This window comes from Opisthocomus hoazin, chromosome W (assembly GCF_030867145.1).
Source record: "Opisthocomus hoazin isolate bOpiHoa1 chromosome W, bOpiHoa1.hap1, whole genome shotgun sequence".
In the NCBI taxonomy this organism is placed as follows: Eukaryota; Metazoa; Chordata; class Aves; order Opisthocomiformes; family Opisthocomidae; genus Opisthocomus; species Opisthocomus hoazin.
Window position 1 is genome coordinate 30,541,034 of NC_134453.1, and position 26,918 is coordinate 30,567,951.

At 44.5% G+C, this 26,918-nt stretch overlaps 1 protein-coding gene across 3 annotated transcripts; it reads left to right on the forward strand.

Moving 5' to 3' along the window:
- Window positions 1-70: 70 nt before the first annotated feature.
- On the forward strand, window positions 71-26,484 carry LOC104331724 (zinc finger and BTB domain-containing protein 5). Of its 3 annotated transcripts, none has more exons than XM_075446647.1 (2): window positions 71-151; window positions 19,006-26,484. In XM_075446647.1, the coding sequence occupies exons 1-2, from the start codon at window positions 96-98 to the stop codon at window positions 21,032-21,034; spliced, it is 2,085 nt and encodes a 694-aa protein (XP_075302762.1). In that variant the 5' UTR covers window positions 71-95; the 3' UTR covers window positions 21,035-26,484. The 3 variants fall into 3 exon arrangements, 2 of the variants coding, with proteins under 2 accessions (XP_075302762.1, XP_075302763.1); XR_012766517.1 differs by lacking the exons at window positions 71-151; window positions 19,006-26,484 and adding exons at window positions 11,138-11,273; window positions 11,735-13,631; XM_075446648.1 differs by lacking the exon at window positions 71-151 and adding an exon at window positions 11,138-11,273.
- The last annotated feature ends 434 nt before the right edge of the window (window positions 26,485-26,918 follow it).

The following is a 26,918-nucleotide window of genomic DNA, read 5'->3' on the forward strand; positions in this document are numbered from 1 at the left end:
GCTGCGGGGGGGGGGGGGGGGGGGGAGGTGATTAGAACGAGCTGGACACAGAGTCACTTGGGTTGACAATATAATAGCTATTTTTGGCCCTTTTCATGCTCTGGAAATTCTTCCACCTGGATATAAAGAGAAGTGTGCTGGGGGACTGCAGGTAAGGTAGACGGGCGGCAGCTAGTGGTAGCTGTTGAGAGGCAGCTGGTTGTGTTGTGCGGGGGGGGGGTGCGCGCGTGCCTGAATCGCAGACGTGCGCCTGGGCGCGAGTTGGTAAATGTGAAGGGGATGGGGATGTCGATGGGTTGTTTATTGTTAATTTGGCTATTTAGCTGACGGTAGAGGGAGTGGAGTCTTCTGCGCATGATCTGGGAGGTAACACAGAGGCAGATCAGGTAGGAAGTGGGGTTGTATCTTGCTCTCTGCTTGTCCTCCCCTTGCATTCCCTCGGGTTGCTATGAAGTCCTTGTTTTCCTTGCAGTCTTCTGTAGCACTTTGTTCCTTCCATTTGGAGTGTGTGGTGGTAGTTCAGCTGGCTTGAATGAAACTTCACCTGAGCAGTTGCATGGGAGGGAGTGATGCTCTTGGAGACTGTTTTTCATAAGCATATGTGTGCCTCTGGGGAAAAGGTGAAAGAACAGGTCACTGGGGAAAAAGTTCCTAGCTCCGAGGTTTATCTTTAGCAAACTTGTAGATTTGGACTTGCAGGGGGAATCAAAGTTATGAACACACCTTTCATAGGCAGCTTTTTGGACATCAGCAACACCTAAGAGATAGTCAGAGGGTCAGACAAGTTTTGGCAGTCTCTCCACAACATCCTGGATCTGGGCCCTTCGCAAGCAGGAAACTGCTCTAGGTAACAGGTCAGGCTGGCAGATGGGTATCTGCCCTGTAGTAGGGAGTTGCCCACTACATCACTCACCGCTTCTCAGGGGGTTGCCACACTAGTAACATGCATAAAAACCTAGCAATACATATACTGAAAAATACCTGGGTGCTATACAGTGAGAAGGTCTAGTGATTTTATTTTGACAGCATTGTATGAATGAGAGGCTTGCTTCCTCTTGGTAGATTCAAAGTCTGTGGGTTTTTTTTTCTTGCTGTATACAATTATCATGTTCGAACCATCAGTTGTCTTGCAAATCCAAACCAAGAGAGAGTGAAGTATTCAATACCATTTACACTTAAACAAAAAGAAAAAAAAACCCAGCCCAAAACAAAAGCGAACTAGTGAATTGAAACTGATATTTCATCTCTGCTTTGGAACTTGCTGAAAAGTCTTACACTGAGCAAGTCATGCTTATAAAAAGAAGTGCAAAAAACCAACTTGTTTGCAGATGATGATAGCTGTATAAAGTGCTGAATATATGATATAATTCTATTTAGTAATTATGCAAGGATCAAATGTAGATGTAACCCTGAATTTCTGGAGCTGTACATTAAATTTGAATGTCCAAGTTGATTCTAAAACAACTATGACTTGATTCTTCAGTTTTTTCACCTGTTTTTAATATGCTGAAAGGTGAACAAGTAGTCTTTCTCCTCCAAATATTAGTTTCATAATTTAGAATTCTTAAAGTTTGGGTTGTTGTGGTTTATTTTTTTTGTGACACCTAGAAGAACTAACTTTTTTTTGCACTTGTCATTATCGAATTGCTCATAATAGTTTATGTTGTGGAGGATAATGTTTAATCAAATGGAGAATATCTATACTGTCAGCATACAAGAGCTGTGCAAATTATAGCTGGCTGTTATAAATATGTATTATCTCTGTCATGTTGACATGATATCCATGACTCCTTCATTCACGCTAACAAGGTCAAGATGGTAATCATGCTGCTGCTGTTGTACTCTTTTGTAAACTGATAAATAACAAAGCAAAAGTAATGTGGACTGGTGTAAAAATGAAGGAAAAGTTACTATTTTGAACTTCACAGCACAATCTACAAACCCATCCAGTGATATGAAACAAAACATAAACAATGACAATAAACAAGTTCATTACAAAAGGTACAGCCAAAATCTTTTGACAACTACCCTGAGATCTGGGAACCAAGTGGTAAGCCGTGATCACAATTTGCCAATTCCCCAATGAGTATTTTTGGTTGTCACCTGATATAAGGGCTTTAGTCGTGCCTGGATTTTGTTAAGGTTGGTCTCAATGCATTGATCTTGGTTGACACAGACACGGCAAGTAGTATTTACTAACATGCAAATGCCACCTTGTGCAGCCAGCAAGTAGTCTAAGACTAGATGATTTTGAATGGCAGTCTGTGATACTTGAATAACTTCTTGCTACAGTGCTTGGATGGCATCGATCATTAGGTTTTCTATATTTTTCCAGGGTAGCAGAGGACTGACAGTTGCTTTCTCCAGCTCGGAGAACCCCTAGCTAGTATAGACTGAGGGCACCTATTGTGCTAGGGTCACTGCAGCGAGTGGTGTCTTTCAAGCAATTGTCATATTGGCATGATTGATAGGTTTGCATGGTGTAGGATGGACCCCGCCACATGGTTTGTAGCTGACCACGGGAAAGGGTCATAGCCCGTAAAGTTCTGGAGGATGTAGAATTCTGCTCTGTTCTTCACTGAGGCGGCAGTGGGTAGTCAACGATTGAGAGATTAGCCCAAATAGAGTGACATCTGACAAAAGTTTTCAGTGCATGGACCACCAATACTAGCATTCCCACCACAGGAACTCCTTGGTGGCCAGATGCAGGATGTTGTGTACAAATCCCACAATAAGTTCCCTTTCTAACATTTGCCAGTGCCTGAGATTTGTGAATTAACAAGTTAAAATCCCAACCAGCAAGGCTCTGGTGGACTGTCCGTAAGAACAGTATCCACAGCATATTCAGAATTGGTTCTTGCACAGAATAACAACAGTAGTACAAGTAAAACGAATGCAGTGTAGCAGGAAGATTTCTCCAGGTGGTTGTGGTTTAACCCCTGTAGGCAGCTAAGCACTGCACAGCTGCTTGCTCACTCCCCACCCAGTGGGGATGGGGGAGAGAATCGGAAGGGTAAAAGTGAGAAAACTCATGGTTTGAGAGAAAGACAGCTTAATAAGTAAAGCAAAAGCTGCGCACGTAAGCAAAGCAAAATAAGGAATTCCATTCACTACTTCCCATCGGCAGGCAGATGTTCAGCATCTCCAGGAAAGCAGGGCTTCATCACACGTAATGGTAACTTGAGAAGACAAATGCCATAACTCTGAAGGTCAGCCCCCCCACCCCCAGCCTACTTGGCTGGTGGGGCAGTGTAAGAAGCGGGGTGAGATGCCTTGATGCTGTGCAAGCACTGTTCAGCAATAGCTAAACATCAGTGTGTTATCAACATTGTTTTCATTACAAATCCAAAACATAGCACCGTACAAGCTACTAGAAGAAAATTAACTCTATCCTAGCCAAAACCAGTACACAGGTGTGTCCAGTAGCCAGGCTGAGTCAGCGGCTCTGGGCTTGTCATGGGCATTATCGCTTCCCGAAATACAAAATTGCTTCTAGGACAGCTGAAGGGTGGTCTGTGGATCTAACATCAAGATTTGGGCCCGGTGTCCACAACAACGGTAACTGAGTGCCAGTCATTCATGACAACTTCTAATTGGGGCTAGGACATGGAGTAAGCAAAAAGGGTATGCCAGAAAAACAGGGTTAGGAGACGGAGCTCCATCTGGCAGTGGACACCTGCCCACCAGTTGTCTGGCAGCGCCTTGGGGGGGAGGTGCTAAGGGGTTAACACTGGCATGCCAGGAGGCGCTGCAAGACTCGGGTGGGTGGGCCACCTGCCAATGGCCATTCAGAAGCTGTAACAAAACATTATTCAGTAATTTATTAATCTGTTGGGAAGGGTAAACCCAGTTTCCAGCAGGAGCCGCCTGAGGTGGTCCCTCTCTGTCTGGCTGGTGGAGGTGCCCTGTCCTCTGCCCAGGTGAGGGTTCCTCTGTATCTGACCACTGGCACAGAAGCCATTGCCACGGCACCCGCCTCCACAGCTGGGGGTGTGCAGAACTCCCACGCCCATGGTGCCCTTCACTGAGGTAAGTTAGAGCTGCCCCAGTGCACCAGAGACTCCCGAGCCACTCCACCCAGCCTTCCCCTGTAGGGCTGGGAAGGGGGTCAGGGTCTGGTCCATGGCCAAAAATGGCCCTGTCCCAATTATCGTCCTGGTAGATAGTAGCCCTAACTTGGGCCATTGTACTGGGATGATCTCTCCAGGCCTCAAGGGCCTGCTGAGCCAAGGAGGCTAACTTATGCTCGTCCCTCTTGGCCCCTTGTTTAGCTTCTCCCGCCTCTTTGAGGGTGCCATGCAGCCTGGTAACTTCAGTCCGGGCAACGTTGAGGGCACAACTCAGGAGGCTGATTAAGGCTCCCTTGCCCTTTCCTTGTTTGCAATGACTGGCCTTACGCCACAGTTCAAATTCATCCCTCATAGCCTGGGGATCTGTTCAATTATCTTGGACCCAATCCTCCTCCTGTTGGGGGGAGCTCCAAACTTTCTCCTTTCCTAAAGCTTTCAGTAGTTGTCAGAAAGACTCTTATCCTGTTTGTGATGCCAATAATGTGGTCCAAACACTAATGGAGTCTGACAACATGTTCTAAAGCAAAGCTTTATTGAGGTAGTAGGAAAGATGAGCAACAACGCGTCCACACGGCGACTCACCCGATCACAGGAATCATAAGCGATGCCATGGCTCCAGTTGACTGCCAGGGATGCTTGGTGTCCAGGTCATCTGGCAGCAACAGCCAACCATGCAAATGCCTTTTGAATGTGGGTGAGAGTCACGCCGCCCCTTGGCTCCACCAATGGCAGAGTGATTTGAGAGAATCATACCTTACATGGGTAATGTGGGCGGCAACCTGCCTATGCTGCTGCCGATGTTGGTCAGGGGGCAGGGTATTGGCCGTCTGTCTATCCTGCAGATATTGGTAACGGGGCAGGGCGTCAATCCATTATGTGGATCTAGTTTGGATCTTAAAACCCATGTTGAAAACCGATATAGTCTCTGTGCAGGTGGCACAACTGGAATTTGTTATCATAATCTAAATTTTTCTGGGAAAAGAAACACGCACCCCCCCCCCCCCCCCCCCCCCGCACCCGGAGCTAAACTTAGTGTCTCTAGTTTCATCCAAGTGGCGTTTTAAAAGTGTAGGGAAAGGCATCTTCAGAATCAAAGAGGGCCGAGAGAGGAGTTGTTAAGATCCTTGAGCTCTCAGTAAACAATTAAGTTGAACTGTTACATAGAAATTAATGCTGTATTGAGGCAGGCATCATGCTGAGATGTCTATGGTTGCTTGGCGAGTTTCAGCATCCGTGCAAGGACGGGAACGACTCTCACACGCATTGGTACGATGCACAGTCGGTCCTTTATTCCCCCGCTTGTGCGGTTATATACATTTTCCATATCTGTACACACGATTACGCTTATATCAGATAGGCTACAGACATAAATCACACGCTGTTCACACGCCCCACATTCCCTTATGATTGGTAACTATGCACTAACGCCAATAGCAACAGACTGCCTCCACGTCCTTGAACACATCTTGTTTTTGCTAACCCACACCATGTGCACTATCAGAACTTTCTCAATGGCTATTCTTGGCTGTCTTTACCAGCAGCCTGTTCAATTATGCTGTTTTGCTTAAGCGGCCTAGTCGTGCTAATTCTCAAGCTACATCGACCCCAAAAGTTGCTCTTTCCCTTTGGATGCTTACATGCAGACCTTTAGCTTCACACATCATTTGTGATTGCATTCATGAACAGAGGATTGTTCTGAGACAGGAAAAGCTGGCAATTGAGTTTTCTTTTTTAAAGTTGGATCCCCTCCTGTGGGGAAGATGGCTAATAGCAAAGACTACCAGAATACCATGAACCCCAAAGGACAGTTTTCTGGGCTGATAATGTGGAAACTGTAAATTACTAATGCTCATTGGTAGCAGCTTATGCTTTTATGCCTTTCTTTGGCTTTATTGCCAGTTCTGTGTGGCAATCAATAGACAATACCCTGCTTTTTCTCCTTCTAAAATCAGTGTTACTACCCAACTGGATTTCTTCTTTTATATCCCTCTGTCTTATCAAACAAGACATCCTGCTCTTGTGAATAGCTAGTTCCTTGTATCCAGGTATGTTTTGCTATCTTCCTAAATTCAAGAATGGAATCTAATTACTTCATTTCCAGTTTTCTGTTGTTGCCTAACAAACATTGTGCTTTCATATAACAGACTAGAAAAGCTTACGTCATGTCTTTCTAGAGACTGACTCATATAAAGGTTATAGTACTGACTTTGAAGCTCAAATGATAAAGGCATTGGCAAAGAATTAGCAAGCATCAGTGTTCAGCATCACAGTCCGTGAGACTGTTTAAAGTTCTAGTTATAATTATAACAGGAAACACCTTAACTGGCAAGGCACATCAAAATGCAGGAGTTGAAAGCAAGACATACGGTAAGAGACTGAAATATTCAAATGTAATATTATGACAGGTGCGTGACAGGGTTGGAGATAAGTGATCTAGAAAACAAAGAACATAAGTAGATGGGCATGCACTGTGCCACCACAGATGGCTTTGGTTGCTTCAGACAGCCAAGTGTGTCCTTTTTTTAAAAAAAGCTTTTTATGAATACCCTCTCAACATGCTTCCTGTGGCTAGCAGACTGTACTGTTGTTTTTTACTAGCAAGTTGGTCTCACAGCAGGTTGGAGTATCTATTTGCAGTACTTTTCAGATGGTGATAAAACATTGGACACTTTCTGAGCCATATGGAAAACTCTTGTCCTTCATTGGAGGGTTGCTGCAACCAGGAGCAGCTTCAGCAGTGCAGTTTATCTCCTCTAATTCTTAGGTAAGCGGTAACTCCTCCTCTCTAACACAGGAGAAAACTTGTACATGTTGAACTATGCATAAAACCACACTAAGCAAACACTGCAAGTGTACTGTGCAAACGAATGTCAGGCACTAAAGCCACTAGCTGTTGCTTTGCTATATTTCTCAGACATGAAATAAAAGTCCTGTAATGCCCGTCACTTAGTATTGCAGGCGAAATGAAGGTGGCACATTCATGCGTTGAGGTTTTGGTTTGATGGAGCAAATCAGTTAAATATCAGTTAAATGGTGGTTAAAATTATTTCTAGAAGTTCTGGTTCATGTTCAGTCTGAGTACACTCTTAGAGCTGTTGATATATCTAGCTCCCTGTTTTGAAGTGATATAACTTACTGAAAATGCCAAAAAACCCTAACAAACCCAAACCACAAACCTTAAGGTTCACTCCCCTCTCCCACCTGCTTGCTTATTAAAAAAAAAAAAAAATCCCCGAAAAAATTGGAAGGATATTTATAAGTAGTGCTTTTATCACTGACTATTATCTGGCTTTAACCATCCACTTCAGACTTGACGGGAACTTTTTTTTGAGCTGTGTTATTTCTAGCATTATCATTAAGCGCAGCAGAAGAGTGTTCTAATATTTTTGTAAAATGTAACTTAAGCTAATAGGCCAAAAGTTAATATTGACATGTATCCAAGTATTGGCTGTTTGCCAGGGATGTCTGGTGGGTTGACCTTGGCTGGCTGCAAGGTGACCACCAAGCTGTTCTATCACTTTCTCTCCATCAACGAGACGGGGAGAAAATACGATGAAAAGCTCGTGGGTTGAGATAAGGGCAGGGAGATTACTTGCCAATTACTGTCACGGACAAAACAGACTTGACTTGGGGAAATTAATTTACTGTCAATTAATTGTAACAGAGCAGGATAATGAGAAATTAGAACAAATCTAAAAGCACCTTCCACCCCTCCCCTCCCTTCTTCCCAGGCTCGGATTTACTCCTGGCTCTTCTACATCCTCCTCTCCCCGAGCAGCCCAGGGTGATGGGGAATGGGAGTTGCGGTCAGTTCGTAACATTTTGTCTCTGTGGCTCCTTCCTCCTCACACTCTCACATCGAGATCGGTTCCCTTTCAGAGGGGGAAGTTTCCATTGCCAGACATAATTATTCCAAACACACCAATAATGCATTTGCCCTGGGAACTGTTCGTCCAATTTGAGCCGCAAAAAATGCAGCCTATCATAATCAAAACTGCCCACTTCAGGCCACCGCTGGCTTGCATTTCCAAGGGTGGTCAATGTGGGCCAGGTATCCTGACGCAGTTCCAGTGCCCTTTTCTTAGATAATCCCCGGGTTCCATCTACTTTTGACCAATTGGTTAGCATTTATCCTAAAGGTGTCCCTTTCACTATACTGTGTCCGGTCCCCATTATTATTAACTCTCACCTCCTCACCGCAAAAAAATGATCCATCCAACCGCTACCCCCTGCGCTCAAGTCTCCCAGGTGAACTCACCTTTTGCCATCAGCTGACTCGCAGGGGATGGTAGAGGGTGGTGGATTCAAGTGAGTTGTCGAAGTTCCTTCTGGGGTGCCAAAACTGTCGCAGGATTCTTTATTGCCGACCAAGGAAGGAAATGCAGAAACCCTTAAGTATAGAATTACAAAAGGAAATTCTTTACTGCAATGCACATGCGGTGCCCCAGCCTAGTTCTGAAGGACCCTAATCATAAGTAACACACAGGTTATATAGAATATACAGGTGGGCTGTCTCCCAATTACAGTCCTAAGCTTATCTATAGTTGGCCGATCCTTTGCGTGGCTGTGTGATCAGAGACAGTAGTCTGGGCTGTTTTTCATCCTTTGTCTGCTGCATGCTCAGAACCAGTTTCCATGGGTTTGTTATCAGGCAAGGTTGTCGGAACTAGCTGAGCTTTTGTGCTTCAGTGTCTTCCCTCCTTGAGTTCTTGGAAAGCTCACTGAAACTAGGGTAAGGTTCGTCCTATTAAATGACCTAAGTTGGTACTTTTCTTCACAGTGGGCCCATTGCTCAGTGGGCCAGGGGACCTAGTGATCAAGGACATCATAAAAGTCAAGTTACTCAACGCTTTTTTTTGCTTCAGTTTTTACTGGTAAGGTCTGCTCTCAGGTCCCTGAACCAGCTAGCACAGTTTGGGGGAGTGAAACAGTAGCACAGTACGGGAAGAAAGAGTTAGGGAGCACTTAAGCCAATTGGACATATACGAGTCCATGAGACCAGATGGGATGCATCCAAGCATGCTAAAGGAGCTGACCAATGTCACTGGGAGGCCGCTGTCTATCATCTTTGAAAGGTTATGGCAACTGGGGGAGGTTCCTGATGGCTGGAACAGGGCAAACATCGCTCCCATTTTCAAGAAGGACAAGAAGGAAGATCCAGGGAACTACAGGCTGGTCAGCCTTACCCTCTTTTCCCAGGAAGATTATGGAGCAAATCCTCTTAGAAGCCATTTCTAAGAAGATGAAAGACAAGAAGGTGATTGGGAGCAGCCAACATGGCTTTAGCAAGGGTAAATCATGCCTGACCAATCTCATTGCTTTCTGTAATGAGGTGACTGACGCTGAGGAAGAGCGGAAGGCAGTGGATGTTTTATACCTTGACTTTAGCAAGGCCTTTGACACAGTCTCCTAGTCTTTTTATCTCCAAATTGTTGGGATGTGGGCTTGACAGGTGGATGGAAAATTAGCTGGACTGATGAGCTCAAAGAGTTGTGATCAGTGGTACAAAGCCCAACTGGGGGCCAGTAACTAGTGGGATCCCTCAGGGATCAGTACTTGGACCAATACTGGTATTTAATATCTTCATTGATGATCTGGATGATGGGAAGGAGTGCATTCTCAGCAAGTTTGTGGATGACGCCAAATTGGGGGGAGTGGTCAGTATGCTGGAGGTCAGGGCTGCCATTCAGAGGGACCTGGACAGGCTGGAGAAATGGGATGACCAGAACCTCGTGAAGCTCAACATGAGCAGATCCAAAGTCCTGCATCTGGAATGAAATAACCCTATGCAACAATACAAGCCAGAGGCCAACTGTCTGGGAAGCAGCTCCATAGAAAAGAATCTGGGGGTCCTGGTGGACAAGCTGACGATGAGTCAGCAGCGTGCCCTTGCAGCAAAGATGACCAACTGCATCTCGAGCTGTATTGCCTGCTTCGGCAGGAGGGCTGGACTAGATGACCCACAGAGGTCCCTTCCAACCCCTACCATTCTGTGATTCTGTGATTAGTAAAAGTGCAACCAGCAGGTCCAGGGAAGCGATCCTTCCCCTTTATTTGGCACTTGTGAGACTGCATCTGCAGTACTGTGTCCAGTTTTGGGCTCCCCAGTACAAGAAGGATAGTGACACACTGGAACAAGTCTAGTGGAGGGCCACCAAGCTGGTCGGGGGCTGGAGAACATGACATCCAAGGAGAGGCTGAGAGAACTGGGCCTGTTGAGCCCAGAGAAGAGAGAGAGATAAGGACAGGGAGATTATTTGCCAATTACCATCACGGGCAAAACAGACTCGACTTGGGGAGATTAATTTAATTTACTGTCAGTAATTGTAACAGAGCAGGATAATGAGAAATAAGAACAAATCTAAAAACACCTTCCCCCCCCACCCCTCCCTCCTTCCCAAGCTCAGCTTCACTCCTGACTCTTCTACCCCCCCACAGGGTGATGGGGAATGTGGTCAGTTCATAACGTTTTGTGTCTGCAGCTCCTTCCTCCTCACACTCTTCCCCCCCCACGGGATGCGGTCCTTCACGAACTTCTCCAATGTGGGTCCTTCCCACGGGCTGCAGTTCTTCACAAACTGCTCCAGCATGAGTCCTTCCCACGCAGTCACAGGTCCTGCCAGGAGCCTGCTCCTGCATGGGCTCTCCCACGGGGTCACAGCTTCCTTCGGGGCATATCCACCTGCTCCAGCGTGGAGTTCTCCACGGGCTGCAGAGGGACATCCTGCGTCACTATGGCCTTCACCACGAGCTGCAAGGGAATCTCTGCTCCAGTGCCTGGAGCACCTCCTCCCTCTCCTTTTTCACTGACCTTGGTGTCTGCAGGGTTGTTTCTCTCACATTGTCTCACTCCTCTCTCTCCCGGCTGCTGCTGCGCAGCATATTTTACCCTGATATGTATCCTTCCGCAAGCACAGCTCACCAAGCATGAGGACTATCACAACACCCGCAAAGCCCTTCTGGAGCGAGGCCGTACCCAGGCAGCTCTGTGATTAGCTGAGGAAAGGGGAGACGGGGTGGGGCTTACTTCTCTCAGCTGCTCTTTCTCTTGGTCACGTGTAGGTGACGTGAGTTGGGTTTCTGTGCTGCACTTCCTATATCATCGAGAATGTGAGGTGGTGGATGCAGCGTCCAGTTTGGTTGGCAACAGTGGCAACTTTTATCTCCAAATTGCGTTTTCAGGTGGCATGCAAGACGCAACAGGTGAGTCACTGGGGAGAGGGTGTGCTGCTGCTCGCATCTCTCTCCACTGCGGCAGGGCCACCTTGTGCGGCCTCTCTCTCTCTCTCGTCGCTCGTTCCTGTCTCATAAGGATTCCCGCCGGTGGTGAAGGTCGCGCTGGGCTGGACTGCTGCTGCCTCTGGAGCATGAGCGTCCTAGACTGTCACGGCAGCGTGGAGGGGGGCGGGGAGCACCCGGAAGCGGCAGGGGGCTGGTGGTGTACGGTAGCCGGGCTACATCAATTCGTCCCCGCGCTCCAGACTGGGAGTGGCATCTTGGGACACGCTCCTCAGTGGGAACCGCAGGAGAGACGTTCCGCCATGCCGCGGAGTAGGCGACAACTGGACGGGAGTAGGGAGAATAACAACAGCACGCGGCAGTCTTCTGCAAGCGGCCGGAATCCTAGCTGCTGATCCCTTGGTCACTTTCTCTCATCCACGCAGGCGGTGAGCTCTGCAGTACCTGGTGTCGAGGAGCTGGTGGCAGTCTACACAGCAGAGCTTGAAAGCCTGATCCTGCTCAGGATGCAAACACACTCGGGTTGCTTCTCTGAATCCCCGCATTGTTCCTGATGCAGGCACCGGGAAAAGGCTAAACAAGAGAATGCAATGGCTGCCTTCCAAACTCAACACTGTGTTTAGGTGTCTTTTCTTTTGGCAGTTCCACCTCTTTACAGAGAATCTCTTCTCAGGCTAGAAAAAAAAAAAAGGGAGAAAAAAGAGAATCGTTCAGATTGGAAGGGACTTCTGGAGGTCTCTAGTCCAACCTCCTGCTTAAAGCAGGGTCAACACTGAATTCAGACCAGCTTGCTCAGGATTTTCTCTAGTCAGGGCTTGAAAACCTCCAAGACTGGAGACTGCACAACTTCTCAGGGCCCCTGTTCCACTGCTTGACTGTCTTCATGGTGAAAAACAGTTTCTTTATAGCCAGCGTGAACCTTTCTTGTTTCAATTTATGCCCATTGTGTCATCTTCCCACTGTGCAACACTGTGAAGAGCCTGGCTCTGTCTTCTTGGTAGCCTCCTCATAGGTACTGGGGGGCTGCTCTTAGGTGCTCCTGCAGCCTGCCTTCCTCCAGGCTGAACAAGCACAGTTCCCTCAGCCTCTCCTCATGGTGTAAGTACTCCAGCCCCCTGACATCTTGGTGGCTCTCTGCTGAATTTGATTCACTTTATCAATTACTTTCTTGTATTGGGGGTGCCCAAAATTTGACACAGCATTCTAGATGTGATCTAATGAGCACCAAGTAAAGGAGGATAATCACTTCCCTCAATCTATTAGCTATGCTCCTGGTAATATAGGCCAGGATACTGCTAACCACCTTTGCTGCCAGGGCACAGTTCTGGATCATATTCAGCTTGCTGTTTTCCAAGATCCTCGGGTCCTTTTCAGCAGAGCTGTTCCCCAGCCAGTCCCCAGATGGTGTTGATGCCAGGGGTTCTTCTTTGCTAGGTGCAGGACTTGGCATTTGTCCTTGCTGAATTAAATTAAGTTCCTGTCAGCCCATTCCTCCAACCTGTCAGGTGTCTCTGAATGGCAGCCCTGCCCTTGAGTGTATTTACTTCATCCTCCCAACTCCTGCAAACTTGACAAGAGGAAGATGCATAACCTCCTCCAGGTGTTTGATAAAGATTTTAAACAGGACAGGTCCCAGGATAGACCCCTGCAGTACCCCACTTGTCACAGGCATCCCGGTAGAGTACAACCCATTAACCACCACTCTCTGAGCTCAGTCACCCAACTAGTTTTTAAATCCATCTAGTTGTCCACCCATCCAGACTACAATATCCCAACTTGGATACAAGAATATTGTGGGGTACAATATTGAAAGCCCTGCTAAAGTCGCATCCAGTGCTCTCCCTACATCCACAAACCCTGCCATTTTATCACAGAAGGCAATTGGGTTGGTCAGGCATGATAGCCCCTTGGTAAATGCATGCTGACTGTTCCCAATCGCCTTCTCCTTCATGTGCCCAAAAACATGTTCCAAGAGGACTTTCTCTATGATTTTCCCAGGAACTGAAGTTCCCTGGGTTGAACTTTTGGGGTTTATTGTTTTGTTTTGTTTAAGATGAATGCAACATTTGTCCTTCTCTAGTCATCAGGGAATTCCACTGATCTTCATGACTTTTCAAAGCTGATAAGAGAACGGCTTCACTATGAAACCAGCCAGTTCTCTCAGCACCCTTGGTAACTATTAGTTGTATGGGGAGCTATCTGTGGAGAAACAGGTTAAAGAATATTACATAATATTTCTATTTCTTTTCCCCCAGATGGATATGCAGAGTTACTGGGGAGGGGGGCAGTTTACTTCAAATTTTAGTGTCTTGTTAAGTAGTTCAAATAGCTTTTCTTTTTTTTTTTTTTTTTAATTTTTATTTCAGCTGTACCATATTTTAGTTCAAAGTAAACAGTAACTAAGCAACCATTTTTGGCACTAGCAAGCCACTCATCCACTTCTGCTTTTACTTGGCCCAACTTTTTTGTTTTAACACCAAAATAATTATAATGATTCTTCAGTGCGTTGACTACTTGTGCAAAATACTATAGTGCAACTTACAGGTCTTACTTGACAGGCCTTCACCAGTATCCGTAAGAAGTATTAAGGGTTCCTCTATTATAATGAGCTACCAGGATTGAAGAATTTCTTACTTGCATGCATAGCTACGTCTTGAAAAGTGTCAGACTTAGAGGTTAATGCAGATAGTTAGGAACCATCTGTAGTCAAGTTTTGAAAAATATTGTATTGTTCCTGTTTTAAGTTGGTTGATGTTGATTAAGAATTGCCAACTCAAGAGCCAGCAGGCAGTAATTAGACACTACCCTACTGATAAGTTATCAAACCTGAAAAATAAACAAAACCCATAAAACCTTCTACTTTAACTGTCATGCTTGTGCTTGGCATTAGGATGGGGATAAAAACTAAATAGATAGGACCAGTGTTTCCCATGTTTGGTGGTACAGGAGTACCAGTTTGCAGTACTATTTTGGTTAACTAATTGAATAACCTGTAACCTGAAAGCCATCGGGCTTTTTTAAGTGGTACACACTCTACAGTGCTCAGTAGTTCAATCAAGATAGGAAACATCCTGATCTCTTGTTAGGGAATTGCTGAATCTGGCAGCACCACAGAGGCAAGTCTGCCACAGCTCCATATCCCCAGATCCAACCAGTATCAAGGCTGAGAATGTATTCCCAGTAGGTATACAAATACATATATAATAGACATATACACATGGCCAGCAACACAGAACAACACAGACAGAAACACTCAGCACTCAGACAAATAGCAACAATGGCCTCATCCCGTTCCCCTCTTTGGCTGATCAGGATGAAGGTCCATTAGGGGGAAATGTATACGTATATACAATGCAGATCCATCCAGCAACTGGATTTAGACACTCAGTCTATCTAGTAGCTGGCCCCTGGATCCCCTGGTCTCCCCAGTTGCTGACACCTAGGCATACGAGCCCCCAAGGCCCGTAGCCCCACTCCAGTTGCCAGTACAGACCTCCTCTCACATACACACACTGTGATCTCCCAGTAGCTGGGCTTAGGCACTCGATCTACCCAGTAGCTAGTCCCTGGATCCCCCCAGTCTCCCCAGTTGCCTCCCACAGAAACACACACATGTAAATGAGTCTCTTATTCCACCCCTAGACCCCACGGTCTCTTAGACAGTTGGCTTGGACCCTCTGGTCCCTCCAGTAGCCACTTCTTCCAGGTGCCTCACCCTTAGAGACACATGCATACCTGGCTCCAAAGCCATGACCATCTCCAATGTAGGTCCTTCCCACGGGCTGCAGTCCTTCAGGAACAGACTGCTCCAGTGTGGGTCCCCCGTGGGGTCACAGGTCCTGCCAGCAAACCTGTTCCAGCGTGGGCTTCTCTCTCTCCACGGGTCCTCCTAGGAGCCTGCTCCTGTGTTGGCTGTCCATGGGCTGCAGTTTCCTTCAGGGCGCATCCACCTGCTCCAGCGTGGGATCCTCTCCAGGCTGCAGGGTGGATATCTGCTCCACCGTGGACCTCCATGGGCTGCAGGGGGACATCCTGCATCACCATGGTCTTCACCACGGGCTACAGGGGAATCTCTGCTCCAGTGCCTGGAGCATCTCCTCCCCCTCCTTCTTCACTGACCTTGGTGTCTGCAAGATTGCTTCTCTCACATTTTCTCAGTCCTCTCTCTCCCAGCTGCTGTTGCGCAGCAGGATTTTTACCCTTTTTAAAATATGTTATCACAGAGGCACTGCCAACGTTGCTGATTGGCTCAGCTTTGGCCAGTGGTGGGACCATCTTGGAGCTGGCTGAAACTAGCTCTGTCTGACATGGGGGCAGTTTCTGGCGTCTTCTCACAGAAACCACCCCTGCAGCCCCCCTCCGCTACCAAAACCTTGCCATGTAAACCCAATACAATGTCAAATTCACCTAAATATAAATTGTTACTGTTGGGGAGGGGATGTTAAAGTGCAAATAGTAAATTGTGTTAAATTTATCTGGTAAGGAGAAAAACAAATCTGATTATTTTTAGACTGATTATTTAGTATGCTAGTTTTTTATTCTACTTAATGGAATATTACATTATAAAAACAATGGAAGAGCTAAGTTATAGTGAACTGTAAGCAAGCTTTTGGGAGAGGGAAGAATTTGGAGGCTTATTTAGGAGTTGTCTGGTGGGGTTTTTTTGAAATTACACTGTTATGTAAACCATTTTTATCACTTTATTACTGGGCACAGTAATAAAGTGTTGAATCACAATTCAGAACTACTGTATTTCACATAACCTGATAGTGATGATTTTATTTAACAAGTAACAAAACATTTTGATCCAGCTGTGTTTTCACTGCAAGTACACTTGCATGTGTGCTTTAAGTGCGACAGTGCCTTATTGGGCAGGTGGAAACATGTAGAATGGCCAGTTCTTAGCTACACATATGCAAATTGACTCGCCACCCTCCCCTCTGCCTTTTGTAAGAGGATAAGGGTTTGAGTTAAGACTCTGAGAAGGTAGTTATAAATTTGGCTCCTTCTGTATCGAGCTACTAACTTCAACATATCTTCTAGGAATTAAGTATCTAGTTAATCCTCTGTTAAATTTGGTTGGAATTGGCTAAGAGACTCGGAAGTTAATAACTGAAGAGAGGTGGATGAACAGATGGTGAAATTCCATCTTGTTCTCCTACACACACTGTATCCCCCAGTAGCTGGGCATAGACACTCAATCTAAACCGTAGCTGGACCCTGGATCCCCACAGTCTCCCCAGTTGCCTCCCACAGAAACACATACACACATGCATGCGTGTAAATGAATCTCTTATTCCACCCCCAGACCACACAGTCTGGCAGTTGGCTTGGACCCCCTGGTCCCGCCGATAGCCAATTCCTCCAGGTGCCTCACCCTTAGAGACGCATGCATACCTGGCTCCCAAGCCACTTCACCTACTTGCTGGCTATTCTGATTTGATAGTCACTAGCGATAATGCACTGACTTACATACCCTCACTTGCTCTCTGCAGTTGGCACCACGGACCCATGGCCTGTGATCCCCACTGCAGTTGGTGGCACTTAGATCTTTGTACATACACACAGAATTGAGAGCCCCTCACCAAGGAAATTAGTTAGAAATGGAATTTAATGACAAGAAAGGACAGGCTGCGTTGGTCAGGCACAGGGCACGGTCAAACAAGCATACCGACTGGCCACCTGCTTACACAAAATTGACCTTTTTTATCCCCTTATCCCTCTGTTTTCCCCACACTTATTCCTCCCCAAGTCTCCTAGATCCCTTTTGTTCCCCACCTTTAGTTCCTTCCCTAAACATCCCATAAATCTTGTGCAATCCCAAAAGGCTCTTTCCCTGCATCCCTAGGGCTATGGAATACATTATGACAGTTACCACACTCAATCCGAAAGGTGCTTGGAGGAGCTGCCCATTGATTCACAATATGGTTGAGGTTGGAAGGGACCTCTGGAGGTCTTCTGGTCCAACCCCCCAGCTCAAGCAGGGCCACCGAGAGTAGGTTGCCCAGACCATGTCCAGATGGCTTTTGAATATCTCCAAAGAGGGAGACTCCAAAACCTCTCTGGGCAACCTGTTCCAGTGTTCAGTAACTCTCACAGTAAAGAAGCGTTTCCTTATGTTTGGACGGAATCTCCTGTTTCAGCTTGTGCCTCTGGTCCTGTCACTGGGCACCACTGAAAAGAGCCTGGCTCTGTCTGCTTTGCACCCTCCCTTCAGGTATTTATATACATTGATGAGATCCCTCTGAGCCTTCTCTTCTCTAGGCTGAACAGCTGGTGAAAGGGCTGGAAGGAGCATCTGAGGACTCTGGGTTTGTCTAGTTTGGAGAGAAGGAGGCTGAGGGGCGACCTCATTGCTCTCTCCAGCTTCCTGAGGAGGGGAAGTGGAGAGGAAGGTGCTGATCTCTTCTCCCTGGTATCCGGTGTCAGGATGCATGGGAATGGTTCAAAGCTGCGTCAGGAGAGGTTCAGACTAGACATTAGGAAACATTTCTTTACCGAGAGGGTGGTCAAACACTGGAACAGGCTTCCTAGAGAGATGGTCAATATGTCCCGTGCCTGTCAGTGTTTAAGAGGCATTTGGATATGTTTCGATAATGTGCTTTAACTTTTGGTCAGCCCTGAAGTGGTCAGGCAGTTGGCTTAGATGATCTTTGTAGGTCCCTTCCAACTGAACTCTTCTCTTCTCTTCTCTTCTCTTCTCTTCTCTTCTCTTCTCTTCTCTTCTCTTCTCTTCTCTTCTCTTCTCTTCTCTTCTCTTCTCTTCTCTTCTCTTCTCTTCTCTTCTCTTCTCTTCTCTTCTCTTCTCCTCTCCTCTCCTCTCCTCTCCTCTCCTCTCCTCTCCTCTCCTCTCCTCTCCTCTCCTGGCAGGAGCATGTGAGAAGCAGAAAAGGCCTTGACGTCGTGTGAGCACTGATCAGCAATAGCTAAAACATCCCTATGTTATCAGCTCTGTTTTCATCACTAATCCATTTTGATCCTGCTGTGTTTTCACTGCAAGTACACTTGCATGTGTGTTTTTTTAAGTACTCCTTTAGCTCCCTGCTACCAAAACCTTCCACATAATCTCAATACGAGGTTATATGTCTATCTGGAGTTCTGTATTCAAATTATATTTGTAGTTCATGGCTGCACACATGAAAATAATCACTCTTTTTAAAGTTCCTATGCAGAAGGCAGGTGTTTGAATTAATTTTTTTGTGGTGTAACAGATAGCAATTGGCTCCTTGTGCACTCCTGAAGATGAACCTAGACCAATTCAGACTAGAGTTAAAGCTCAAATTTTTCAATATGAGGAACAATTTATCAAAGACTGTGTTGGCTTCTTCACAAGCAGAAATTTTTAGATCATTATTGGATGGTTTACTGAATAGGTGTTCTAGTTTGAACAGGAATAAACAGGAACCACGTTGCATTATTCAGCTAGAGCATCCTGTGACATGTTCAATGTGGTGTTAGCTATTATACTATGTTAACTCAGTAACAGATTCTGGTTTGGGGATGCTTTTGTTTGTTTTTGTGCTTCTTCATAGGGTTGCCAGCATAAGTATAATATCAGTATGGTAGTGGGAAATAAAGGTAAGTTTTTGGTCATCTGTCTCTTAGCCATCATATTTTTTTTAAACTGTTCTTACTGTGATCTAAGTCAAACTTAATCCATTTTTAGCATTATAGCTTCTACTGATTTGTTTTATAGAATCATGGATTTTCCAGGACACTTCGAGCAAGTCTTTCAGCAGCTAAACTACCAGAGGCTTCATAGCCAACTTTGTGACTGTGTCATTGTGGTGGGAAATAGACATTTCAAAGCCCATCGCTCTGTTCTGGCAGCATGTAGCACACACTTCCGAGCTCTCTTTACTGTAGCAGAGGGTGATCAAACTATGAACATGATTCAGCTGGACAGTGAAGTGGTGACAGCAGAAGCTTTTGCTGCCCTGATTGATATGATGTACACTTCTACACTAATGCTTGGGGAGAGCAATGTAATGGATGTCTTGCTGGCTGCTTCTCACCTACATTTGAACTCTGTTGTTAAAGCATGTAAACACTACCTTACTACTAGAACACTACCAATGTCTCCACCTAATGATAGAGTTCAGGAGCAAAATGCACGCATCCAAAGATCTTTCATGCTTCAGCAGCTTGGGCTGAGTATTGTGAGCTCTGCATTAAATTCCACTCAGAGCACAAAGGAACAACTAAATACCATGAGCTCATCGATGAGAAGTAACATAGAGCAACGTACTACCTTTCCTGTCCGACATCTCCACAAGCGTAAACAGTCTTCTGATGATCGGGCCAGACAGCAAATCAGACCTACCGTAGATGAGTCCATTTCAGATGTCACTCCAGAGAGCGGGCAGTCAGTAGTTCATTCACAAGAAGATTTTTTTTCACCAGATTCACTGAAGAATGTGAACAATTCTAAGGCTGATGCTGTTACTGATAAACAAGTTGATAATACTATTATATTTGGTCAGTCTTTTGGTGCTCAAGAAGATGCTCAAGTGCCCAGCCAGTCAGACAACAGTGGAGGAAACATTTCACAGATATCCATCTCATCTCAGGTAATACAAGCGGAAACCAGTTTTGATCAGGAAGCTACTTCTGAAAAAAACAACTTCCCATGCAAAAATCCAGAGGTCAGTCTAAGTGAAAAAGAACATACGGGGGTGGTGGTTAAATCTGAGCCTTTGAGTTCCCCAGAGCCTCAAGATGAAGTGAGTGATGTCACTTCTCAAGCAGAAGGCAGTGAGTCTGTCGAAGTGGAAGGAGGAGTGGTGAGTGCAGAGAAAATAGAACTGAGCCCTGAAAGCAGTGATCGTAGCTTTTCTGACCCACAGTCTAGTACTGATAGGGTGGGAGACATCCATATTATGGAAGTGTCAAATAACCTGGAACACAAGTCCACATTCAGTATCTCAAATTTTCTGAATAAAAGCAGAGGTGGTATCTTTGGTGCAAGTCAAAATAGTAATGATAACATTCTGAATACAACAAGGGACTGCAGAATGGATGGTGATGCCTCTTGCTTACTGAGTCCAGATTCTGGGCCTGCTAGTAGTCGTTCCTCTGTTACAGTTTGTCATGTAGAGAATCCATTCAGTGAGTCTGCAGACTCTCATTTTCTTAGACCAATGCAGGATGCAATGGCTCTTCCATGTGTACAGACTTCCGGGTACAGGGCTGCAGAACAATTTGGTATGGATTTTCCAAGGTCAGGCTTGGGCCTGCACTCTTCATCAAGGACAGTGCTTGGATCTCTAAGAGGTGGAGCTAGTAGCTTTCCTGGCTATCGTCGCATAGCCCCCAAAATGCCTGTTGTGACCTCTGTCAGGAGCTCCCAGCTACAAGATAACACTTCCAGTTCCCAGCTGTTAATCAATGGGACCACTTCTTTTGAAAATGGACATCCTTCACAACCTGGTCCACCACAGTTGACAAGGGCATCTGCAGATGTTCTTTCAAAATGTAAGAAAGCCTTATCTGAACATAATGTCTTGGTTGTTGAAGGTGCTCGTAAGTATGCCTGTAAGATCTGCTGCAAGACTTTTTTGACCCTAACAGACTGTAAGAAGCACATTCGTGTGCATACAGGAGAAAAGCCTTATGCCTGTTTGAAGTGTGGCAAACGGTTCAGCCAGTCCAGCCATCTATATAAACATTCCAAAACAACCTGTCTGAGGTGGCAGAGCAGCAATCTACCTAGCACTTTGCTTTAATCTTCCCCACTCGATAGTCCCATAGGAATGTTAATACAAACTTTTAAGACTGGAGTATTTCAGGAACACTAATGTTCTTTTGTTCAAAGCTGAAGGTTAAGAAGCTGCCCTTGTGGATTAGTGAATGCTTGCATGTGATTGTGCTGCATTCACAAAAGTCTTGGTTCTGTTGAATTGGTGATAATGCCATATTTACCTCACAGGGGCATTGTGAGACTTAAACAACTGTTAATGAACTGCTTTGAGATCTTCAGAAGGAGGCACTGTAGACAGGTAAAGAGTTATTAAATACATGCAGGTCTTGGGCTCACGGGGATTTAATCTCTAAAACCAAGTACTTCCACTGTAGGGCAGACAGGTGGGAGTTAAGTCAGAATGTAGTTAACTACTAATTATATTGGAGTAGCATGTTTCAAGAATGAAAACCTGAAGGGAAAATAAATTGGGGGGGGATTGTAAAATTCAGAAAACTTTTAAATAAATGACCCATAGCATAAGTTGGTAAGTTGTGTATGAACAGTAATGCAGAGAGATCTTTACAATAACTAATACAGATTGGATATTCTTAAAAGAAAACCAACCTTGGATGCACCTCTCTGCCATAAAATGCTTTAAAATGTTAATTATGAAAGTACTTTTAGGGTTCTGAATGCATTTTTGGCTGTTTTGTAGTAAAGGAGAGTGTATAATGAAGGTACTTAAAATAAGTCCACGACAAGTAACTTCTGGACTGTTAGATGTGTATATAAATACTTTGAATACAGCAAGATTTGATTGTTTCACCATTTTTTCTGTAAAAACTTGTATTGAGTAATAAGTGAAATACTGTTTCTTGTTTGTGCTATTCCTAGCAATATTTTAACTAACTTGTATTTCATATGTTTATATTTCATAGACATGGAAGCCTGAAATGAGCTTGTCTATATCTACCTTTTTTATTTTTTTAAATGAGAGATGATTTGTGGTGGCTCTTTTTACTGGGTAAGGTAGTTTCTTACTCCAGATGCAGGTAGTCAATCTGATTCACATTATTGTGTAAGCATACTATCATTTCCTCATTTCATCTTCAGGCTTTAATTTCTTCCTCCATATGCTTACTGTCCTTCCTAACTATAGATTGTTCCTCAGATCAATGTCAGGAATGAGCCTCACTTGCCATATTTATGGATGTCTCTGTATAAAATGTAGCTATCAACACCAATCCTTCAGTTTAGAGTAGTATCATAAATGTACTTTTTCAAGTAAGTAAAAATCTAGCATTAATTTCATTAAAAATATAGCATTATACACTTTGTAAAGCAGAAGTTCAGTGATCTTTATTCTTCAGATGAATCGCATAGATTGTGTTTTAATTTCTTCTTCTTAGAAACCACTATAACTAATAATGTTTGCAGGGTGTTTTTGGTTTTGTTTTTTTGTTACAGATGCCCATGAACTAACTACTGCCTTTCAATATATTAGGTTTCTAAATAAATTTAGGAGTACTTATAAATGTTACTTTGCAATGTGGAAGCTGGGTCAGTGCTTCAGCAATGTGAGTTCTACCTAGAAGAGGCAGATATTTGACATTTTCTATATCTAAGTCACACAGAAGTTGCTGCTTTTAATATAAAAACGTAGTTGTGAACTTCCCCTCTTTGTTCTGTGTAGCAAATATATCCTGTGTGATGTTATTGACCAATTTTGAGGAACTTGTGCTATCTGATAGACAGGTTAGCCTTCTGAATGATCTTGGATTTATATTTAGGTAAACTGAAAAGAAAATCCTAATTCACAGTGCTGTAACTAATTTTAACTGGATGAACAATCCAAAGTATTGAAGCACCAAAACAAAATGTGCATTATCAGGACAAAGGAAATATGAAACTCTCTCTACATGTGTCTTTATATGAAACAGTAGTTCACTAATAAACACAGCTTCATCTCCTCTAACCACACTTCTCCATGTTGGAAAAGCTGCCTGATGTCTGTTAATACTTAATTTGCAGCTTGAGCATCCAAGGTAAATAAGAACGTGGAACTATGGTCAATGGCATGATTAAATCCTTTAATATGTTAAAATCTCACTTTATGTTTTGTTTAATGGTCACATTTCTGGATCTTTATTTTTAAAGCATTAAAGAAATTTGTCATACAGAAAACAGTAGAAAGAGCACATTTTGTTTTATAATCATATTGATATCAGGGTCTAATGACATTGAGTCTCACTCAGTCTCACTGGATCAGCAATAAGACACAGCATTTTCTACTTAATTGTCTTGCTCGTGTGTTGCCTTATTAGTGACGTCCTGCCTATTTTTTCCATCTTCCTTGCCTTTCTGGTGTTTCCCTTAAAATTAGTTTTATCTGTATTTTCTATCTGCTTTCATATGCTACATTGCAGCTGAAACCCTACCATGTTTAACTGTACTTTTTGATTAGCCAGAAGTTGTAAGGGAGGACTTATTTAAAAAAAAAAAAAAAGTTGGGTTTTTTTTTTTTTTTTTGCAAGTAGCAATTTTTAATTTTCATCATTCATTGATTCTAGTGTTCCTGGAGGGGCATACTGAAAACCCAGGTACTTGTGTATGACTGCTCTTTCTTTCTTGGTCTTTCACTATCATAGATTCACAGAACATTTGGGTTGGAAGGGACCTCAGGAGATCTCTAGTCCAATATCCTGCTCAAAACAGGGTCAGCTATGAGGTCAGACTAGGTTGCTCAGGCTTTGTGCAGTCAGGGCTTGAAAACCTCCAAGAACAGAATTCCCACAGTCTCTCGGCCCCTGTTCCACTGCTTGACCGTCCTCATAGTGAAAAAGATTTTCCTCATATCCAGTCTTAACTTCTCATTTCAACTTATTGACTGTTATTTCTCATCCTCCTACTGTGCACCACTGTGAAGAGCATGGCTCCATCTTCTTGTTGATCTCCTCATAGGTATTGGAAGGCTGCTATTAGGTCCCCCAAAGCCTTTTTTTTCTTCAAGATGAACAAGCCCGTTTCTCTCAGCCTCTCCTTATGGGGCATTTCCTTTAGCTCTCTGCACTTCTTGGTGGCTGTACTGGGTCTGGCTGGGGTGGAGTTAACTTTCTTCACAGCAGCCCATATGGTGTTGTGCTTCGCATTTGTGGCTGAAAGTATTGATAACATGCCAATGTTTTGGCTATTGCTGAACAAGTGCTTGCAGGGTGGATGTTTGGCTGCTGGCCAGGGTCAACCCACCCCAGTGGCCTTCCACTGAATTTGCTCCATTTTGTTGATCTCTTTCCTATACTGGGGGCCCAAAACTGGATGCAATATTCTAGATGTGGTCTAATGAGTGCCAAGTAAAGGGAGATGACCACTTTCCTGGATCTGTTAGCTATGTTCCTGTTAATACAGCCCAAGATGCTGTTAGTTGCTTTTGCTGCCTGGGCATACTGCTGGCTCATGTTCAGCTTGCTTTCTACCACAATCCCCAGCCCTTTACAGCAGAGCTACTTCCCAGCCAGTCTGTCCCCAGCCTGGGGACCCCCTCATGGGGGCAGAGTTTGGCATTTGTCCTTGCTGAGTTTTATAAGGTTCTTCCTTTTGGCCCATTCTTCCAGCCTGTCTTGGCCTCTCTGAATGGCAGCCCTGCCCTAGCATATCAACTGAGCCCTAATTTGGTGTCATTTATAAACTTGATGAGAGTACACTGTATCACCTCCTCCAGGTCATCGAAGAAGATGTTAAACAGGAAAGTTCACAGGATACACCCTTGCAGTACCTGACTTGTAACCGGCCTCCAGGTAAAGTAAGACCCGTTAACTACTACCCTCTGAGCCCAACCATCCAACCAGTCTTTTACTAATCTAGTTGTCTACCCATCCAGAGTGTAATCTCCCAACTTGGATACAAGAATATTGTGGGAGACAGTATTGAAAGCCTTGCTGGAGTCAATCTAAATGACATGCAGTGCTTTCCCCTTGTCCACAAATCCAGCCATTTTATCATAGAAGACAATCAGGTTTATCAGGTGTGATTTACTCTTGGTAAATCCATGCTGACTGTTCTTAATCACTGCAGTGAACCTGACCAGGAGACCATTGTACATCAAGGAATTAGTGATCCACGTAACAGTTAACCTGAGGAGGCCAGACCTGTGCTGTGCTGCACATATAGTGTGGCCTTTAGGCCTGCGTTTGTGGTGCACAACTTCCTTGGCTGCAGGATAAACTCAGCCAGCTCATTGTAACAGAGCGCCCACTTGATACCAGCAATTATGCCAGCTGTGTGGTCTTGCCTTTATCTAACAGTGCAGCAAGTTCTCATGTGAACATCCTTTGTGACTAGAGTTGTTTTCTTGTAAGGAAATTATATAATAGCTCAAATGACCAAAAGGGAGGAACCTTACTCCATGGACAGAATCTGCACAGCATGCCATGGGAAAATCCATCTCAGGTCTGTCTGCACAAATGCAGGGTTCCCAGCATCTGAAGGAACATAAGATTTACTCACTATCTGTATTCCTCTTATTCTGTCTTACTAAAACATCTATTTTACTAAGCCATTTGTCGTCGGGCCTTTCTTATTGAGATCCAGAAAGAACCCTGCACTGTCTCGCTCGTTCACTTTTCTCCACCTCCCCCATCCCACACAGTGCAGAACAGTCACCTTTTTCTCCTTCATGTGCCCAGAAACATGTTCTAAGAGGAGTCGGTTCATGATTTTCCCAGGGACTAAAGTTAGACCGACTGGCCTGTAATCCCCTGGATCATCTTTTTGGCCTTTTTTGAAGATGGATGCAACATTTGTCCTTTTTTGGTCATCAAGAACCTCCCCTGATCTCCAAAACCTTTCCAAGATAATAGTGAGCAGCCTCCCAGTGACATCAGCCAGTTCTCTCAGCACCCTTTGATGCATCCCATCTTGTCCCATGGACTCGTATGTGTTGAGATTTCTCAGGAGGTTCCTGATTTGACCCTCATCCACTACTGGTAGAGTTTTTCTCCTTGAACCCTGTCTCTACATACAGAGTCCTGGAAGACCTTGTTGATGAAGACCAAGACAAAGAAGGCAGTGAGTACCTCAGCCTTGTCTGTGTCTGCTTTCACTAAATTACCTACCCCATTCGTCAACAGATGCTTATTTTCCTTGCTCAGCCTTTTACTATTAATGTATCAATAGAAGCTGCTCTTGTTGCCCCTGAATCCATTGCAGGTGTCAACTCTATGAGGCATTATGTCAGAAAGACATCACCATGTAAATAACCCATACTGCAAAATAAGTACTGCATCTCCAAGCCTAATAACTGTCACAAAGCTACCACTGTTAGGATTTTTGTTTGGAAGACTTACTTTCTGAGCATTACAGTGAGATCTCACGTGAATATGTCAGTATGTTAAGTATTACAAAATACATCCAAAAATAAATAATACGCTTTTTTGCTCTTATGTCTGATTTGATTTACTTGCCTACATTGTCCTGTTTCTTTTGTTGATAGCTTGCAGTGGATTATTGACTGAACAAGTTCTGGTTGTGTGTTCAGTAAGCAGGTTGCATGTGTTATGCAATCACTTGTCAGTAGAAATTAATCTTGTTCAACTGTTGTCGCATTAAAAGGGGTAAGGGAGTCTGATAAGCGGCAAAAGGAGAGCCCTCCCGTTGAGTAAAGAGGGTCAGAGCAGACCCCCTTGCATTCTAAACTCTCTCTCCTTGTACGCTTGGGAGCTTGCTTCCTTTCTATTTAGACCACCACAGCTACTGAAAACCTATGCTTGGTCAGCAGAGGTCTCTCTAGAAACTTTCCAAATAATGGCTGTTTCTGATAGCCATGTAATAATAAGCAATGCTAGTGTATCAGTAGCTATTGATTTACAAGTCAGATGTTCTGTGAGGCGCAAGGCAAAGATATGCCTTTAACTAAATAGTCTAGATATCAA